This window comes from Monodon monoceros, unplaced genomic scaffold (genome assembly GCF_005190385.1).
Source record: "Monodon monoceros isolate NGI ecotype Baffin Bay Population unplaced genomic scaffold, NGI_Narwhal_1 Super_Scaffold_2, whole genome shotgun sequence".
Lineage (NCBI taxonomy): Eukaryota > Metazoa > Chordata > Mammalia > Artiodactyla > Monodontidae > Monodon > Monodon monoceros.
In genome coordinates this window covers 59,108,673-59,129,237 of record NW_021703776.1, presented here as the reverse complement: position 1 = coordinate 59,129,237, position 20,565 = coordinate 59,108,673, and the positions used below count along the sequence as shown (strand labels likewise).

General features: G+C 40.6%; 1 protein-coding gene across 8 annotated transcripts in view; it reads right to left on the bottom strand.

Moving 5' to 3' along the window:
• Nucleotides 1–20,565, bottom strand: part of PLEKHA8 (pleckstrin homology domain containing A8) — a 75,546-nt gene that overhangs the window by 34,897 nt on the left and 20,084 nt on the right. For 7 of the 8 annotated variants that reach the window (XR_003795257.1, XR_003795256.1, XM_029233772.1 and 4 more), the window contains exons 2-4: nucleotides 3,056–3,172; nucleotides 1,874–2,029; nucleotides 25–149 (exon numbers count right to left, since the gene is read on the bottom strand). Coding sequence is in view for 6 of the 8 variants with exons in the window: in XM_029233772.1 (XP_029089605.1) it covers nucleotides 25–149; nucleotides 1,874–2,029; nucleotides 3,056–3,172 (398 nt within the window). In the remaining 2 variants the exon portion in view is untranslated. Of the gene's footprint in view, nucleotides 1–24; nucleotides 150–1,873; nucleotides 2,030–3,055; nucleotides 3,173–4,716; nucleotides 4,740–20,565 lie in introns of those variants that run through there. The other variant, XM_029233773.1, reaches the window with a different exon arrangement.

The window sequence follows — 20,565 nt, the reverse complement described above, 5'->3', positions numbered from 1 at the left end:
TGGCTAAGAAGAATGGTATTTTACCTCAGAATTGGACACACCAGTTGCGGTCACTTCTTTTGTTTTATCTACTTGCTGAACAAGAAGATCACAGTAGAGTCTTAGTTCCGACATTTTAGTTTTCAAGTTTTCAGTGTTTTCAGCAAACTCTAAATAACAAAATGATGAAAACATAATTTAATTCCCAGAACAAATAACTGATATACTAGTTAGCATACTATACAGATAAGTGAAATATAATCTATGCCTAAAGTCAGATGTTTATAGTATGGGTTACAGATATGACATATTTGAAGTTATGGGAGCAAAAAAAAGAGAAAAAGGAGATTTCTAGTCTTCTGAAGTAATCTACATTATTTCTTGAGCCAACATATTTAATGATCACCAGTACAGGAAGAAGGAGACAGTATACCTCTGATCCACTTGTGTCAGAACTGGGAACAGTCAAGGGTTCAGGGTTTTGGTCTCAGTTCTGCCACAGTTTTCCTATCTGTAAAATGGGGTCACAGCTATCTATCCAGTGCTCAAAACTGGGAAACAGTGTTCTGTAACATGCAATTACCACTAATAAGACAGCTTGTGAATTCAGAGGACTGGTCCAGCATGCTGCCTGACAAGGCGAACGGCACCCTCTGCACACCTGCTGCTCCTTCATTACCACGGCACTCCAGCCATCCTGGCGCTGAGGGCTCGGCTACAATCATAACTGCCTCTGCTTGCTTCTCCGTGAAAAAGCTGCACATTACCACCTGATGTGAGTCAGAGCCGACAGTGTCTAGAATTTGCTCTCGACTTAGCATTGAAAAACAACCAACAAATAGGTCATTTTACTGTGTCTACTTGAAGAGTTAAGCACATCTGCCATATGTGTCATGAGAAAGGTCCCCTGAAACACTTGTTCCCAGAGGCCCCTCTCTCCCACCAATCTTTTCAGGTGTACATTCGAGGCTGGGGGGCTGGGAAGGCAGAGCTCAGGCAGTAAGCCCTGGCACTCGTGACCCAGGCAAAATAAGACAGTTATGCCATGGTTCTCAGGAGACCCAATGATGTTGAGTCAATGAGCATTAAGCAGCAGCAACCTGACAATTAAGTATCCATCTACCCCAGGAACGGGGCGGGGAAAGCGGGGTGTTACTGCAGGAAATACCAGATCCAAGGCTTCTCTGGCTCAGCTACTCTTTACCAAAAGTCAACTTTGTGCCAGACGAGGTACCTCATGGTAATCCTTCTAAGATAGGTAATCACCTCTTTTCAAAATATAAGGAAACTGAAGATTAGAGAGGTTAAGTGACCTATGTCAAGGTCACAAAGCCATGATTTGAACCCAGTTGTATCTGGCTCCAAAACCTGCATTCTTTCTACTATGACATGCTAAGAAAGAAAACTCAGGTATAGACTGTTTAAGGTCCACTGAGATATACAGCATTTGCATGATATAAAGAGCTGGCTATGGGGGCTTCCCTGGGGGTGCAGTGGTTGAGAATCTGCTTGCCAAAGTAGGGGACACGGGTTCGAGCACTGGTCTGGGAAGATCCCACATGCCGCAGAGCAACTAGGCCCGTAAGCCATGGCCGCTGAGCCTGCGCGTCCGGAGCCTGTGCTCCGCAACAAGAGAGGCAGCGATAGTGAGAGGCTGGCGCACCGCGATGAAGAGTGGCCCCTGTTTGCCGCAACTAGAGAAAGCCCTCACACAGAAACGAAGACCCAACACAGCCAAAAATAAATAAATAAAATACTGAATACATAACTACTTTAAAAAAAAAAAAAGCTGGCTATGGCTAGGTGGTCAGAAGCAAGATAACAAATATGGGAACCCAGAGATGCCACTAGGTGATTCCCAGGGTTCCCAGTCCAGAGGACAATCAATACTTGCCTTTTTCTTTCTGGGTCCTACTGTCTGTCAGGCAAGCCTTGGCTGACCCCAAGGCTACCAGCCACCGTTGTCTCTCAGCCACACTTCTGGCCTTCAGGTAGAAATATTGTTCCCCAGGGATTATCAGGTCCATGCGTGTGTTATCTACAGAATGAACTGGAAGCAAGGCATAGGGAGGTCAGAAACCCAGAAAAGCCCTATCTATCTGGGTAGCCTCCACTCCACCCAAATTCTTGAGCTTAACTGGCGCGCCAGTCACTGAGAGCTTCTTCCAAGAGAGGATGTCAGCCCTTACTACTTCTCCTGGTTTATTTATCTCTTCCTAGAGGTCTCTGCTAATGGAGAAGGAAAGCTCTGCAATTGGCTCCAAGGTCTCACCAGGACTTTGGCCTAAAAAAGAATCACCTAAATCTCCTTGGGATCATTTATAAGAGGAGAGAGGAAAAATCTCTCTTCTGGTGTGTGTGTGTGTAAAGTATGCTGCTCTGCGGCCAAAAAGGCTTGATGCAAACAAGTAAGGATGTGCTCTTTATCTCCTTGGGTTATTGAAAAGCAATCAAGAACACAATATCTTTCCTTTCCACTTTCCTTCACTAGTCTTATCAAAAATGTGAGAATTCCCTTAGAACACTTTAGGAGAAGAAACAAGCAAGCCACGCTCTCCTTCACCCCCCAAGCCCCATGCCCCAAATTCCCTTCTAGTCGGTTTCTGAGCCACATCCTCTCAGCATGCCTCAAGATTCTCAAAACCAAGAAGAAAAGGCTATTTGTAGGTCTGTTAGGTGTTTGCTTGTTTAGTTTTGAGCATGGTGGTGGTGGTGAGAAGGTGTGTATGCGTCGTGATTTAAACACAGAAGTGTTTGATGTTGCAATAAAAAGACAAATAAGCTTAGCAAACTGCCACAAGCCCGAGGTGAGCAGGTGACCAAGGAATGAGCACTACATGTGTGGTTACTAAGCACGTTGCTCTCATTTATTCTGACTACCTCTAAACCAAGCTCCTTGTAAAAACTCGCTGCAGTTTTAGGTCTTACTTGTAAGACTTTTTCTGGGGGACATAACATTATATATCTTTATACTATGGGAGCAGCAAAGAAAGGCACATAGAAGCCAGTGGTTTTTTTTTATTTTGGGGGAGAAACAGAAAGAAAAATAAAACCTTCAAGTGTCTTGGCTTCTCACCTTGAATTTCACACACCGCCATCTGGATGCTCCCTTTGCAGCCTTTCCAAGCATCTTCAGGAGAATCATAATAAGATAATATTCCCCCACAGAGAAGGAACCACCGAGGCTGCCAACCTGAAAACAGAAGTAAGAGCATGGTCTCAATTACTGCTTCCCAGGACATAGGAATAGGACCTAACAAAGGATGCTGGATTCTAGCTCCAAGGAACTTATATTCTGGGGGAAAATTCTAAGGGAAAGAAATAAGTTAGAAAAGATCTGTATGTTTGATCTCATTTTTGCATAGAAGTCTGGAAGGATCAGCAATAAATACGGTGATGATTCTCTAGGTAATGGGATTACTTATGATTTTTATTCCTTTTTCCCCCTAATACAGTACTAGTAATCTTTGATTTTTACTTTTTCTAAGATAAAAGATTAGTACTTTCCAAAGATTATTGTTAACATCCTTGCTCTCCTCCCCTCTGGTTAAGAAAAATTATTTCAAACCTAGAAATGAGAGAAAAGATTATGCTGCCCTTTCAACATCATGCGAAGTGCTGTCTAATACGCCTGCCTAGGGTCATATGTTCCCTAAGGAAAGATAACTTTAAACTTACTATTTGGTAGTGAGCCACTGAAATGGAATAATCTTAAAACATTCAAGGGCTTAACTACTTTTACTTCACAGCATTTCAGGGGACGAACCATATTCAGTGGAAATACACATCTTATCTAGTCCTCTTACACAACCTATGTTCTAGTCAAACCAAACTTACTTGCTGTGTGCCTGCCTCAGGGCTTTTGCTCAAACTGGGTCTTCCTAAAATGTCATCCCTGACTACCTCTGCAGAAGCCTTGTTAGTCTCCTCATCAGATGTATTTTTTCCTTCTCTGAAATGCCATAGGCTTTTAAGGATACATTTCTCTCACTAGACTCTTCTACAGCTGAGACAGCTGGAGCGAAGGCTGGTAGGCGCTTTGCGCAGAGCCCCAAGGGCTGCTCAGGTACATACCTGATGGGCCCTTGGGAATTGACTCACACCAGCTAAATACGTAAGTCACCAACTGATGTCACAGTAGTATTGTTAGGGAACCACTAACTGAAACCGCCCACCCTGGCCAGGCAGAATAATAACTGCTTGCATGAGTTATCTCACAACAGGAGGTCTCAATAAGAAACACGGAACTGACCAGCTACCACCAGCTGGCAGAAATCGGGAGGGGCCAAAAGGAGGGAGGAGATGCCAGCCATAATATGTCCTGCCGATGTCCCAGAAACCCTGACGCTGGAAACCACCTTGACTGAGAGATGCGTGCGTCACCAGGAATTGGACCAAATATGGGCACAAGCAAGATGACTGGCCAGAGACAACCCGGCAAGCTAACCCCATTACCATAAAACCTGAGATGTGAGCTACGTGGCAGAGCAGTTCTCCTGGGTTTCCTTTCCCTGCTGCTCTCCCCCCCGGGGGGCCCTTCCCAATAAAGTCTTTTGCTTTGTCAGCATGTGTGTCTCCTCGGACAATTCATTCCCGGGTGTTAGACAAGAGCCCACTCTTGGGCCCTGGAAGGGGTTCCCCTTCTGGTAACAGCATCAATTTATTACGTCATAACAGAAGATTTAGTACACTTCCTGGAGCACCCACAGCCTAAGATCATAGTTCAGGGAAACTTACATTTTTAATCAGGAGGCTGAATGGTCAGCACTAAATCTAAGCTCAGGCACAGGAGTTAGGTGGCAAGCGAGATGTTTCACTCATCATTTACTTCATCAGGGTCTGCTTTCTAGGAACCAGAACACTCAGGCCTGCTCAGGTACCACATCTCTCACTTCCTTAAACAAAATTGGATAAAGACCAATTCTCAATATCCACCCTCATACCAGTCACTGAAATACCCTTCCCTATAAGCCTTCTCAATCAAAGATGAGTAACGTATTCTACAACTATGGCTTATGTTCCTCTTATTCCATCTTATACTGGGGACTTCCTTCCCAGCGATGAACCTAGACCCTTTACTGGACATCAGGAGCCCCACGGCCTTATCTCAACACCCCCACAAGTTGATTACTGGCTAGAAAACCTCTTGGGGTGAACTTGAAAATTTTATTTCAGAAGGTGATGCTTCCTGACCTTGGCTTCAAATTCTACGGAAACACAAACCCGAGGGCTACTATTCTTGGCACAGACATTACAATCCAGGAAATCAAACTGATCATCAGATTGTCTTGTTGGGTAGATAATCAACACTCCTGGAGTCAGATATTATTAGTGATATTGTAGCCCTTTGCAAGAGAGTCATTATTTATACCTTATGCCATCTCCCCTCACTGAAACAGAAGAATCAATTCCTAAGAATCTGAGAAACGGAAAGGGCCTTTGAAATCACCTAGTCCAACCAGCTCATTTTACAGAGAAGGAAACCAATCCCAGGTAGATTAAGTGACCTATCTAAAGTCACACAGGAAGTACACAACAGAGTTGGGAAGAAAACTATGTCTTTCTAACACTGTCCCTCCTGGCATAACAACCCCCAAACCTTGACTCCCCATTGCTAGAAAGCTATCCTGGTACAGAACAGTAGCATCTTCTCCCTTACAGCTCAACTCCCATGATTATGTTTGGTGTGAACACTCTCCAAATCCACTATGACTCTCAAGTAGAGGGAGTTCAGCATACCCTCAATCATCATATTTTATAATTTAGGACCCCATCTGTATTAGTCTTGGTTCTCCAAAGAAACAGAACCAATAATATGTATGTATATCTATATATAATTTATTATAAGGAATTTTCTCATGCAATTATAGAGGCTGCAAAATTCCAAGATCTGCAGTCAGCAAGCTAGAGAATCAGGAGAGCCAATTTGTAATTCCAGTCCAAAAGTCATCAGGCTTGAGACCCAAGAAGAGCCAGTGTTTCAGTGAGACTGAGAAAACCGGAAAAGACCAGTATCCCAGCTCAACAATCAAGCAGGAGGAGCTACCCCTTACTCAGCCTTTTTGTTCTACTTAGGTCTCCGACTGACTGGATGAGATCCACTCACACTAGGGAAAGCAATTTACTTTACTCAGTCTATCCGTTCAAATGTTAATCTCATCCAGAAACACCCTCAGACACACCCAGAATGATGTTAGGTCAAATGTCTGGGCACCCCATGGCCCAGGCAAGTTGACACAAAAAATTAACCATCACATACCATTAATTTGAAGATAAACTAAAATATTTGCATGTGATGTGACCGACAAGGCTTAATTTCCAAAATACACAAATAGCTCATACAACTCAATAACAAAAAACAAAAAACCCAATCAAAAAACGGGCAGAAGACCTAAACAGTCATTTCTCCAAAGAAGACATACAGATGACCAATAGGCACATGAAAGGATGCTCAATATCACTAATTATCAGAGAAATGCAAATCAAAACTACCATGAGGTGTCACCTCACACCGGTCAGAATGGCCATCATTAAAAAGTCTACAAATAATAAATGCTGGAGAGGGTGTGGAGAAAAGGGAACCCTGCTACACTGATGGTGGGAATGTAAATTGGTGCAGCCACTATGGAAAACAGTATGGGGGTTTCTTAAAAAACTAAAAACAGAGTTACTGTATGATCCAGCAATCCCACTCCTGGGCATATATCTGGAAAAGACTCTAATTCAAAAAGCTACACGCACCCCTATGTTCACAGCAGCACTATTTACAATAGCCAAGACATGGAAGCAACCTAAATGTCCATCAACAGATGAATGGATAAAGAAGATGTGGTGTGTACACACACACACACACACACACACACACACACACACAAAGGAATACTCAGCCATAAAAGAGAATGAAAAAATTCCATTTACAGCTACACGGATGGACCTAGAGATTATCATACTAAGTGAAGTAAATCAGACAGAGAAAGACAAATATCATACGATATCACTTATGTGTGAAATCTAAAATAAGATACGAATGAACTTACAAAACAGTAATAGACTCAGACACAGAAAACAAACTTATGGTTATCAAAGGGTTATCAAAGGGGGAGGGATAAACTAGGAGTTTGGGATTAGCAGATGCAAACTACTGTATAGAAAATAGATAAACAACAAGGTCCTAAAGTATAGCACAGGGAACTGTATTCAACATCTCTTCTAACAACCTATAATGGAAAAGAATATGAAAAAGAAAAAATATATATATAACTGAGTCACTTTGCTGTATACCAGAAACTAACACATTGTAAATCAATTATACTTCAATTAAAAAAAAACAAAAAATAACCTGCCCATTAAGCAGTGGCATGATACTCATTCTCAGATGCTTCATGACTTCAGAGCTGTTGGAATGTGAAAAAAAATGCCTAAAAATTGAAAAAATGTGGTATAAACTAGGTTTATCTTACAGGAATCTGAAAAATGTTAAATAACCCAAACACACACACACACGCACACAGCACAGCTGCAATATGTTTTAAAAGTAGCTTGTAAATGATAATAGTAACTGAAATAATACCTTCTCTGTAATAGGTTCTGTATTTACCTAGGAAAAGTTATAATGACACTAGAAGAGTTTCAATTATTTTATTCTGTAGTTTGTAACTATAAAAACTATGACCAAGAAAAACTTTTCCTTAAAGCATAAAGTTCCTAGAATTTCAGAATTTCAGAAGGCATGTTAAGAGACCACAGACGTCTCATTCCCATTATCTGAGATTTAATGGCAGAGCAATGGAGAGTCCAGAGTAATGTAGAGACACACTGCTCTTTCACGATGTACACTCCTGGGAAGCTCAGATACAGCTCAGGAATGATGCATGAATTGCATGAGAAAGGAGGCATGCATGATGAAGAGGCCATTAATGCACTTCCTGTTTTAAATTAATCTGCTGTTACCTTGGTTTGGGTGATGGCTAATTTTATGTATGAACTTGACTGGCCTACCAGATGCTCAGATAGCTGGTAAACCATTATTTCTGGGTGTGTCTGTGAGGGGGTCTCTGGGAGATATTAGCATTTGGATCAGCAGACTGAGTAAAGATTGCCATCAACAATGCGGGTGGACATCATCCAATCTAATGAGGGCCTGAGTAGAACAGAAAGGCAGAGGAAGGGTGAATCTCCTCTCTGTGCCTGAGCTGCAACATCCATCTTCTCCTGCCCTGGACACTGATGCTCCTCATTCTTGGGCTTTTAGACTCAGACCAGGACTTGAACCATCCACCACCCTCGATTCTCAGGCCTGTAAACTCAGACTGAATTGTGTTACCAGCCTTCCTGGTTCTCCAGCTTGCTGAGAAAAGACTGTAGGACTTCACAATCTCCATAACTTCATGAGCCAATTCCTATCATAAATCTCCTTATATGTATATATATGGTTCTGTTTCTCTGGAGAACCCTAATACACTTGAAAATGATAAAATATTCAAGGTAACAAAAGAGCAGATGAAAACTGTGGGTCTATACCAGTCCCTGATCCATTCAATTACCATTAGACTATCTTCCTGTCCAACCCTACTCCCTTTTTTTTGCCATCCCTTACTAGCCATGGAAAGTGGTGTCAGCCAAACTCCCTGCTTAGAAGATTAGACAAGAAACTTCCATGAGCAGGGAAAAGTTTTAGCTCATATAAGCTACCGCTGCCAGGGATGGGCTAGGGGGTTAAAGTATTTAAATGCCCATTTCACATATTTTGTATTATCTTGGATTATTTCACTATAGAAGGTACAGTGGACATTTGTTTTTGGCAACCCAGCATCCACCTCCCACATTTCTGTTCCTGAAAACCCCCTTCTGCACACTCTATCCAGGTAGTTTGGGTTGGGCTGACTAGCCCCAGGGTGGGCCTATGATTCAGGCTTAAATGGAGCTTCACATCCCCTTTCCTCAATGATATGTTCCAAGACAGGCAAGGGGTCCAACCAGAAATAATTCTGGGACTTTTGCTGGGACTGGGGAAAGGTGGAGAGAAATGGAGACTGTCTCTCTTTTTTCTTTGGTCTCAAAGATGTTTACCTGGAGCTGCTGGAAGTCATTTTGCCATCACATGGACCTAAACATGATAGACACATACAAGGAAAGCGGGTGGGAGGATCTGAGGGAGGCAGGGAAAGGAAGCTAATCTAGATGACATTTTTTGAACACTTCGATCAGACTGTGTAATACCTATAGATAAGATACTCTCTGGACTTTTCAGTTACATGGACTAATAGATGTCCATTTTTCACTTCAACCCTGAGTTGGATTTTTCTTTAATATTTCTAAGGTATCACATGATTATCTCACTAAATATATAAAAAGCATTTGACAGAATCTAATACCCTTTCATAATAAAAACTCTTAACAAACTAGGTATAGAAGGGAACTTCTTCAACCTGATAAAGGCATCTACAAAAACCCCACAGCTAACATCACACCCAATGACAAAAGACTGGATGTTTTCCCCTGAGATCAGGGATAAGATAAAGATGCTTGCTTTCACCACTTCTATTTAACACTGTATTGGAGGTTCTAGCCAGGGCAATTAGACTACAAAAGGCATCCAGAGAGGAAGGGAAGAAGCAAATCTACCTCTATTCACAGACATGCTCCTGTATATTAAAAAAAAAAAAAAAAAAAAGGAATCCACTTACTTAAAAAACTATTAGAATAAATGAGTTCAGCAAAGTTGCAAGATATAAGACCAATACATGCGGAAGACCTTCAAGATGGCAAAGGAGTAAGATGTGCAGATCACCTTCCTCCTCACAAATACATCAAGAATACGTCTACATCTGGAAGAACACCTACTGAACGCTGGCAGAAGACCTCAGACCTCCCAAAAGGCAAGAAACTCTGCATGTACCTGGGTAGGGCAAAAGGAAAAATAGACACAAAAGAAAAGGCATGTGACCTGCATGTCTGGGAGGGAGCTGTGAAGGAGGAAAACTTTCCACACACTAGGAGGCCCCCTCACTGGTGGAGACAAGGGGGGGCGGGGGGGGGGGGGAGGCTTTGGAGCCACGTTGGAGAGCGCAGTAACAGGGGTGCAGAGGGCAAAGCAGAGAGATTCCCGCACAGAGAATCGGTGCCGACCAGCACTCAACAGCCTGAGAGGCTTGTCTTCTCACCTGCCGGGGCGGCTGGGGGCTGGGAGCTGAGGCTCGGGCTTTGGAAGTCGGATCCCAGGGAGAGGACTGGGGTTGGCTGCGTGCACACAGCCTGAAGGGGGCTAGTGCACCACAGCTAGCCGCGAGGGAGTCCAGGAAAAAGTCTCAAACTGCCTAAGAGTAAAGAGACCACTGTTTCGGGGTGCGCGAGGAGAGGGGATTCAGAGCACCGCCTAAACGAGCTCAAGAGATGGGCGCGAGCCGCGTCTATCATTGCGGACCCCAGAGACGGGCATGAGACACTAAGGCTGCTGCTGCAGCCACCAAGAAGCCTGTGTGCAAGCACTGGTCACTATCCACACCTCCCCTCCCGGGAGCCTGTGCAGCCCGCCACGGCCAGGGTCCTGTGACCCAGGTACAACTTCTCCGGGAGAACACATGGCACGTCTCAGGTTGGTGCAACGTCACGCTGTCCTCTGCCGCCACATGGTCGCCCCGCATTCCGTACCCTGCCCTCCACCCAGCCTGAGTGAGGCAGAGCCCCCTAATCAGCGGCTCCTTTAACCCCCTGCTGTCTGAGTGAAGAACAGACACACTTAGAAGACCTACACGCAGAGGCGTGTCCAAAACCAAAGCTGAACCCCGGGAGCCGTGCGAACAAAGAAGAGAAAAGGAAATCTCTCCCAGCAGCCTCGGGAGCAGTGGATTAAATCTCCACAATCAACTTGATGTACCCTGCATCTCTGGAATATCTGAATAGACAACGAACCATCCCAAATTGAGGAGGTGGACTTTGGGAGCAGTTGTAGACTTTGGGTTTGCTTTCTGCATCTAATTTGTTTCTGGCTTTATGTTTATCTTACTTCAGTATTTAGAGACTATCATCATTAGTAGATTTGTTTATTGATTTAGTTTCTCTCTTTCTTTTTTTTATATATGTATATATTTTTTTCTTTTTCTCTTTTTGTGAGTGTGTATGTGCATGCTTCTTTGTGTGATTCTGTCTGTATAGGTGTGCTTTTACCATTAGTCCTAGGGTTCTGTCTGTCCATTTTCTTTTAGTATAGTTTTTAGCACTTGTTATCACTGGTGGATTTGTTTATTGGTTTGGCTACTCTCTTCTTATTTTTTAAATTACTTTTTAAAATTTTAATCATTTTTAAAATTTTTGACTTTAATAACTTTATTTATTTATTTATTTTTCTTTTTTTTCTCCCTTTTCTTCTGAGCCATGTGGCTGACAGAGTCCTGGTGCTACAGCAGGGTGTCAGGCCTGAGCCTCTGAGGTGGGAGAGCCAAGTTCAGGACACTGGTCCCCCAGAGACCTCCCGGGCCCTCATAATACCAATCGGCGAAAGCTCACCCACAGACCTCCGTCTCAACACTAAGACCCAGCTCCAGTCAATGACCAGCAATCTCCATTGCAGGACACCCCATGCCAAACAACTAGCAAGACAGGAACACAACCCCACCCATTGGCAGAGAGGCTGCCTAAAATCATACTAAGTTCACAGAAACCCAAAAACACAACCAGATGCGGTCCTGCCCACAAGAAAGACAAGTACCAGCCTCATCCACCAGAACACAGGCACAAGTCCCACCCATCAGAAAGCCTACACAATGCACTGAACCAACCTTACCCAGTGCGGGCAGACACCAAAAACAATGGGAACTACGAACTTGCAGCCTGCGAAAAGGAGACCCCAAACACAGTAAGTTAAGCAAAATGAGAAGACAGAGAAACACACAGCAGATGAAGGAGCAAGGTGAAAACCCACCAGACCAAATGAAGAGGAAACAGGCAGCCTACCTGAAAAAGAATTCAGAGTAATGATAGTAAAGATGATCCAAAATCTTGGAAATAGAATGGAGAAAATACAAGAAACGTTTAACAAGGACCTAGAAGAACGAAAGAGCAAACAATGATGAACACCACAATAAATGAAATTTAAAATGCTCTACAAGGAATCAATAGCAGAATAACTGAGGCAGAGAACGGATAAGTGACGTGGAAGATAAAATAGTGGAAATAACTACTGCAGAGCAGAAAAAAAAAGAATTAAAAGAATTGAGGACAGGGGCTGCCCTGGTGGCACAGTGGCTGAGAGTCCGCCTGCCGATGCAGGGGACACAGGTTCGTGCCCCTGTCCGGGAAGATCCCACATGCCACGGAGCGGCTGGGCCCGTGAGCCATGGTCGCTGAGCCTGCGCGTCTGGAGCCTGTGCTCCGCAACGGGAGAGGCCACAACAGTGAAAGGCCCCTGTACCGCAAAAAAAAAAAAAAAAAAAAAAGAATTGAGGGCAGTCTCAGAGACCTCTGGGACAACATTAAATGCACCAGCATTCGAATTATAGGGGTCCCAGAAGAAGAAGAGAAAAAGAAAGGTACTGAGAAAATATTTGAAGAGATTATAGTTGAAAATTTCCTTAATATGGGAAAGGAACTGGTTAATCAAGTCCAGGAAGCACAGAGAGTCCCATACACGATAAATCCAAGGAGAAACAAGCCAAGACACATATTAATCAAACTCTCAAAAATTAAATACAAAGAAAAAATATTAAAAGCAGCAAGGGAAAAATAACATACAAGGGAATCCCCATAAGGTTAACAGCTGATCTTTCAGCAGAAACTCTGCAAGCCAGAAGGGAGTGGCAGGACATATTTAAAGTGATGAAAGGCAAAAACCGACAACCAAGATTACTCTACCCAGCAAGGATCTCATTCAGATTCGATGGAGAAATTAAAATCTTTACAGGCAAGCAAAAGCTAACAGAATTCAGCACCACAGACCAGCTTTACAACAAATGCTAAAGGAACTTCTCCAGGCAGGAAACACAAGGAAAAGACCTACAATAACAAACCCAAAACAATTAAGAAAATGGTAATTGGAACATACCTATCGATAGTTACCTGAAATGTAAATGGATTAAATGCTCCAACCAAAAGACACAGACTGGCTGAATGGATACAAAAACAAGACCCGTATATATGCTGTCTACAAGAGACCAACTTCAGACCCAGGGACACATACAGACTGAAAGTGAGGGGATGGAAAAAGATATTCCATGCAAATGGAAATCAAAAGAAAGCTGGAGTAGAAATTCTTATATCAGACAAAATAGACTTTAAAATAAATACTATTACAAGAGACAAAGAAGGACATTACATAGTGATCAAGGGATCAATCCAAGAAGAAGATATAAGAATTGTAAATATTTATGCACCCGACATAGAAGCACCTCAATACATAGGACAAATGCTAACAGCCATTAAAAAGGAAACCGACAGTAACACACTAATAGAAGGGGACTTTAACAGCCCACTATAACCAATGGACAGATCATCCAAAATGAAAATAAATAAGGAAACAAGCTTTAAATGACACATTAAAGAAGATGGACTTAACTGATATTTATAGGACATCCCATCCAAAAACAACAGAATACATTTTCTTCCCAAGGGCTCATGGAACATTCGCCAGGATAGATCATATCTTGGATCATAAATCAAGCTTTAGTAAACTTACGAAAACCGAAATCACATCAAGTATCTTTTCCAACCACAATGCTATGAGACTAGAAATCAATTACAGAAAAAAAACTGTAAAAAATACAAACACATGGAGGCTAAACAATACACTACTTAATAACCAAGAAATCACTGAAGAAATCAAAGAGGAAATAAAAAAATACCTAAAAACAAATGATAATGAGAACATGATGGCCCAAAACCCATGGGATGCAGCAAAAGCAGTTCTAAGAGGGAAGTTTATAGCAATACAATCCTACCTCAAAAAAACAAGAAACATCTTAAATAAACAACCTAAACTTACACCTAAACCAATTAAAGAAAGAAAAAAAAAAAACCCAAAGTTAGCAGAAGGAAAGCAATCATAAATATCATATCAGAAATAATGAAAAAGAAATGAAGGAAACGACAGCAAAGATCAATAAAATTAAAAGCTGGTTCTTTGAGAAGATAAAAACAATTGATAAACCATTAGCCAGATTCATCAAGTAAAAAGGGAGAAGACTCAATAGAATTAGAAATGAAAAAGGAGAAGTAACAACTGACACTGCAGAAATACAAAGGATCATGAGAGATTACTACAAGCAACTACATGCCAATAAAATGGACAACCTGGAAGAAATGGACAAATTCTTAGAAAAGCACAACCTTCCGAGACTGAACCAGGAAGAAATAGAAAATAGGAACAGACCAATCACAGCACTGAAATTGAAACTGTGATTAAAAACCTTCCAACAAACAAAAGCCCAGGACCAGATGGCTTTACAGGCGAATTCTATCAAACATTTAGAGAACAGCTAACACCTACCCTTCTCAAACTTCCAAAACACAGCAGAGGGAGGAACACTCCCAAACTCATTCTACAAGGCCACCATCACCCTGATACCAAAACCAGACAAAGATGTCACAAAAAAAGAAAACTACAGGCCAATATCACTGATGAACACAGATGCAAAAATCCTCAACAAAATACTAGCAAACAATCCAACAGCACATTAAAAGGATCAAGCGGGGTTTATCCCAAGAATACAAGGATTCTTCAATTCAATCAATGTGTTAAACCATATTAACAAATTGAAGGATAAAAACCATATGATAATCTCAATAGATGCAGAGAAAGCCTTCGACAAAATTTAACACCCATTTATGATAAAAACCCTCCAGAAAGTAGGCACAGAGGGAACTTACCTCAACATAATAAAGGCCATATGACAAACCCACAGCCAACATACTTCTCAATGGTGAAAAACTGAAACCATTTCCACTAAGATCAGGAACAAGACAAGGTTGCCCACTTTCACCACTATTATTCAATAAAGTTTTGGAAGTCTTAGCCACAGCAATCAGAGAAGAAAAAGAAATAAAAGGAATCCAAATGGGAAAAGAAGCAGTAAAACTGTCACTGTTTGCAGGTGACATGATACTATACATAGAGAATCCTAAAGATGCTACCAGAAAATTACTAGAGCTAAACAATGAATTTGGTAAAGTAGCGGGATACAAAATTAATGCGCAGAAATCTCTTGCATTCCTATACACTAATGATGAAAGATCTGAAATAGAAATTAAAGAAACACTCTCTTTTACCACTGCAACAAAAGGAATTAAATACCTAGGAATAAACCTACCTAAGGAGACAAAAGACCTGTATGCGGAAAACTATAAGACACTGATGAAAGAAATTAAAGATGATACAAACAGATGGAGAGATATACCATGTTCTTGGATTGGAAGAATCAACATTGTGAGAATGACTATACTACCCAAAGCAATCTAAGATTCAATGCAATCCCTATCAAACTACCAATGGCATTTTTCACAGAACTAGAACAAAAAATTTCACAATTTGTATGGAAATGCAAAAGACCCCGAATAGCCAAAGCAATCTTGAGAAAGAAAAACGGAGCTGGAGGAATCAGGCTCCCTGACTTCAGACTATATTACAAAGTTACAGTAATCAGACAATATGGTACTGGCACAAAAACAGAAATATAGATCAATGGAACAGGATAGAAAGCCCAGAGATAAACCCAGACACATATAGTCACCTTATCTTTGATAAAAGAGGCAAGAATATACAATGGAGAAAGGACAGCCTCTTCAATAAGTGGTGCTAGGAAAACTGGACAGCTACATGTAAAAGAATGAAATTAGAACACTCCCTAACACCATACACAAAAATAAACTCAAAATGGATTAAAGACCTAAATGTAAGGCCAGACACTCTCAAACTCTCAGAGGAAAACATAGGCAGAACACTCTATGACATAAATCACAGCAAGATCCTTTTTGACCCACCTCCTAGAGAAAGGGAAATAAAAACAAAAATAAATAAATTGGGCCTAATGAAACTTAAAGGGTTTTGCACAGCAAAGGAAACCATAAACAAGACGAAAAGACAACCCTCAAAATGGGAGAAAATATTTGCAAATGAAGCAAGTGACAAAGGATTAATCTCCAAATATTCAAGCAGCTCATGCAGCTCAATATCAAAAAAACAAACTACCCAAACCAAAGATGGGCAGAAGACCTAAATAGACATTTCTCCAAAGAAGATATACAGATTGCCAACAAACACATGAAAGGATGCTCAACATCACTAATCATTAGAGAAATGCAAATCAAAACTACAATGAGGTATCACCTCACAGCAGTCAGAATGGCCATCATCAAAAAGTCTACAAAGAATAAATGCTGGAGAGGGTGTGGAGAAAAGGGAAACCTCTTGCACTGTTGTTGGGAACGTAAATTGATACAGCCACTATGGAGAACAGTATGGAGGTTCCTTAAAAAACTAAAAATAGAACTACCATATGACCCACCAATCCCACTACTGGGCATATACCCTGAGAAAACCATAATTCAAAAAGAGTCATGTACCATCATGTTCATTGCAGCACTATTTACAATAGCCAGGACATGGAAGCAACCTAAGTGTCCACTGACAGATGAATGGATAAAGAATGGCACATATATACAATGCAATATTACTGAGCCATAAAAAGAAACGAAATTGAGTTATTTGTAGTGAGGTGGATAGACCTAGAGTCTGTCATACAGAGTGAAGTAAGTCAGAAAGAGAAAAACAAATACTGTATGCTAACACATATATATGGAATCTAAAAAAAAAGGTCTGAAGAACCTAGGGGCAGGACAGGAATAAACACGCAGACGTGGAAAGTGGACTTGAGGACATGGGGAGGGGGAAGTGTGGGCTGGGACGAGGTGAGAGGGTGGCATGGACATATATATTACCAAATGTAGAATGGATGGCTGGTGGGAAGCAGCTGCCTAGCACAGGGAGATCAGCTCGGTGCTTTGCGACCACCTAGAGGGTTGGGATGGGGAGGCTGGGAGGGAGACACAAGAGGGAGGGGATACGGGGATATGCGTATATGTATGGCTGATTCACTTTGTTATACAGCAGAAGCTAACGCACCATTGTAGAGCAATTATACTGTAATAAAGATATTGGGGAGAAAAAAAGACCAATATACACATATCAATTGTACTTCTACATAGTTGCAATGAACAATCTGAAAATGAAATTAAGAATATAATTTCAGGACTTCCCGCGTGGCACAGTGGTTAAGAATCCGCCTGCCAATGCAGGGGACACGAGTTTGATCCCTGGTCGGGGAAGATCCCACATGCCGTGGAGCAACTAAGCCCATGCGCCACAACTACTAAGCCTGTGCTCTAGAGCCAGCGAGCCACAACTACTGAGCCTGCGAGCCACAATTACTGAAGCCTGCGTGCCTAGAGCCCGTGCTCCACAACAATAGAAGCCACCACAATGAGAAGCCGGCACACTACAATGAAGAGTAGCCCCTGCTCTGCACAACTAGAGAAAGCCCACGCACGGCAACGAAGACCCAACACAGCCCAAAATAAATAAAATTTAAAAAATTTTTAAAAAGAAAATAATTTCATTTACAATATCAAAAAGAACAGAACAGGAATAAACTTAATAAAAGAAGTGTAAAACTTATACTCTGATAACTACAAAACATTATTCAAAGAAATCAAAGATTTGAAGATCATTATTCTGAAACTGTTAACAGCTTGCTTTTTTCTCACATAGTGCAAATGTCTTTTTATACTTAATTGACAGCAATTGTTTGCAAGTCATTTTTCAGTTCAAGTAATGTTGAACAGTATGTATTTTTTCAATGAGCACAATTTTCTTTAAAAAATGCACTTATATTTGGATCTAAAATGGCATAGCTCATGTTGGTTTTGCGCTATATTTTCTTCCTTTTTTATTTCACAACAGTCACCATTTTAAAATCAAAATTTCTAAATAGAGATGCCCTTATTTCTTTAAAGATCCAAACCAAAAAAAGTGATTACTTGTGAGTCATACCCATGTCTGACTGTAGCTTTCCTTATTTTTTACTCAGCAGTCTTGTGACAAGTAGCTCATCCAAACACATCACTTAAAAAAATTAAAAAACTATTCCATTCAAAAGACACTTAAATTTTTTAGTATTTATTTTAAAATTTATGCATAGTGAAATTTCTTCTTTGGTTAACAGTTCTGTGCTTTGATAAATTCATAGTTCTCTAACAACTACCATAATAATCAAGATACAGAAAAACTCCATTATCCTCCCCTTAAAATTCCTTTGTGCTACCCCTTTGTAGCCAAGCCCTCCCCCAACACTTTACCTCTGGCCAACCACTGTTATGTTTTCAATTTAAGTTGAAAATATTTTCTAATTTTCTTGGAGACTTCTTCTCTGACCCACAGGTTATTTAAAAGTGTACTGTTTAATTTCCTAATGTTTGGGGATTTCCTACATCTTCCTCTTATTGATTTCTAGTTTACTTTTTGTAAAGACACAGAACATTCTTTTAAATTTGGTAAGGTTTCTACTATGCCCGGAATATGGTCAATTTTAGTGAATATTCCATGTGCATTTGAAAAAATGCAGTATTCTGCTGTTGTGAGACTCTTCTATATTGTTAATTAGGTCAAGTTGGTTGACAGTGTTCTGATCTTCTATATCTTTGTGTGATTTACTGTCTACTTGTTCTATGGATTACTCAAAGAAGAATGCTGAAGTTTCCAAGTTTAATTGTGGATCTATTTCTCCTTTCAGTTCTATCAGTTTTTGCTTCATATATTTTGACAATATGCTTTTAGTTTGATACACATTTAGGATTCCTGTCTTTTTGATGAATTGGTCCTTTTATAATTATGCAATGTCTTCTTTATCCTTTGCAATTTTCCCTGTTCTGAGGTCTACTTTGTCTATGTTAATATAGTCAATTCAACTTTCTTTTGATTAGTGTTTGCATGGTATACCTTTTCCTATTTTTTTAAAACTTTTTAAGAAGACTTAAAATTTTTAGAGCAATTACAGGTTTAAAACAAAATTGAGAGGGAGGCAGAAATTCCCAACATGTCCCCTGCCTCCACATGTGCATAGCCTTCCCCATTATCAACATCACTCACTGCAACGGTACATTTTTTTACCATTTACATTGACACACCATAATTTACCTTAGTCCATAGTTTACCTCAGTGTTCATCCTTGGTGTTGTACATTCTATGGATGTGGAAAAATGTATGATAATATATACCCATCTTATTCATCTCCCACAACAATCACCCCCATCCCCCCGGCAACCACTTATCTTTTTACTATCTCCATAATTTTGCCTTTTCCAGAATGTCACGTAATTGGAATCATTCAGTATGTAGCCTTTTCAGATTGACTTCTTTCACTTAGTAATATTTAAGGTTCATACAGGTCTTTTCGTGGCTCAATAGCTCATGTCTTTTAAGTGTTTAATAATATTCCATTTTCTGGATGTACCACAGTTTGTTTATACATTCACCTACTAAAAGATATCTTGCTTGCTTCCAAGTTTTGGCAACTATGAATAAAGCTGCTATAAAGATCCTTGTGCAGGTTTTTGTGTGAACGTAAGTTTTTGTGTAGACCTAAGTTTTTTATTCCTTTGGATAAATACCAAGGAGGGAATTCACTGAATCATATGGTAGGAGTATGTTTAGTTTTGTAAGAAACCACCAAACTGTTCTAAAGTGGCCATCACCACTTTGCACTCCCATCAGCAATGTTTGAGAGTTCCTGTTGCTTCACACCCTTGTCAGCATTTGGTGTTGTCAGTGTTCTGGATTTTGTCCATTCTAACAGGTGTGTAGTGGTATCTCATCGTTGCTTTAATTTGCATTTCCTTGATGACATATGATGTGGAGCTAGTTTTCCTATGCTTATTTGCCATCTGTATATCTTTTTGGTGAGGTGTCTGTTAGGGTCTTTCACCCATTTTTAGAGTGGGTTCTTTGTTCTCTTATTGTTGAGTTTTAAGAGTTTTTTGTGTATTTTGGGTAACAGTCCTTTTATCCAATGTCTTTTACAAATACTTTCTCTTAGTCTGTTATTTGTCTTCTAATTCTCTTGATATTGTCTTTCACAGAGCAAAAGTTTTTAACTTTAATGAAGTCCAGCTTATCAATTATTTATTTCATGGACTGTGTCTTTGGGATTTTATCGAAAAAGGCATCAAAATACCCAAGGTCATCTAGATTTTCTCCAACACTATCTTCTAAGAGTTTCATAGTTTTGCATTTTACAATTAGATCTGTGATCCATTTTGAATTAATTTTGGGGAAGGGTGTAAGGTCTGTGTCTAGATTCATTTTTTTCATATAAAAGTCCAATTGTTCCAGTACCATTTGTTGAAGACACTATCTTTGCTCCATTGTACTGCTTTTGCTCCTTTGTCAAAGATCAGTTGATTGTATTTAAGCGGGTGTACTTCAGGGCTTTCTACTTTGTTACACGGATCTATTTGTCTATTATTTCACCAGTACCACACAATACTGACTACTGTAGCTTTATAGTAAGTCTTGAAGTCAGGTAGCGTCAGTCTTTCAACTTT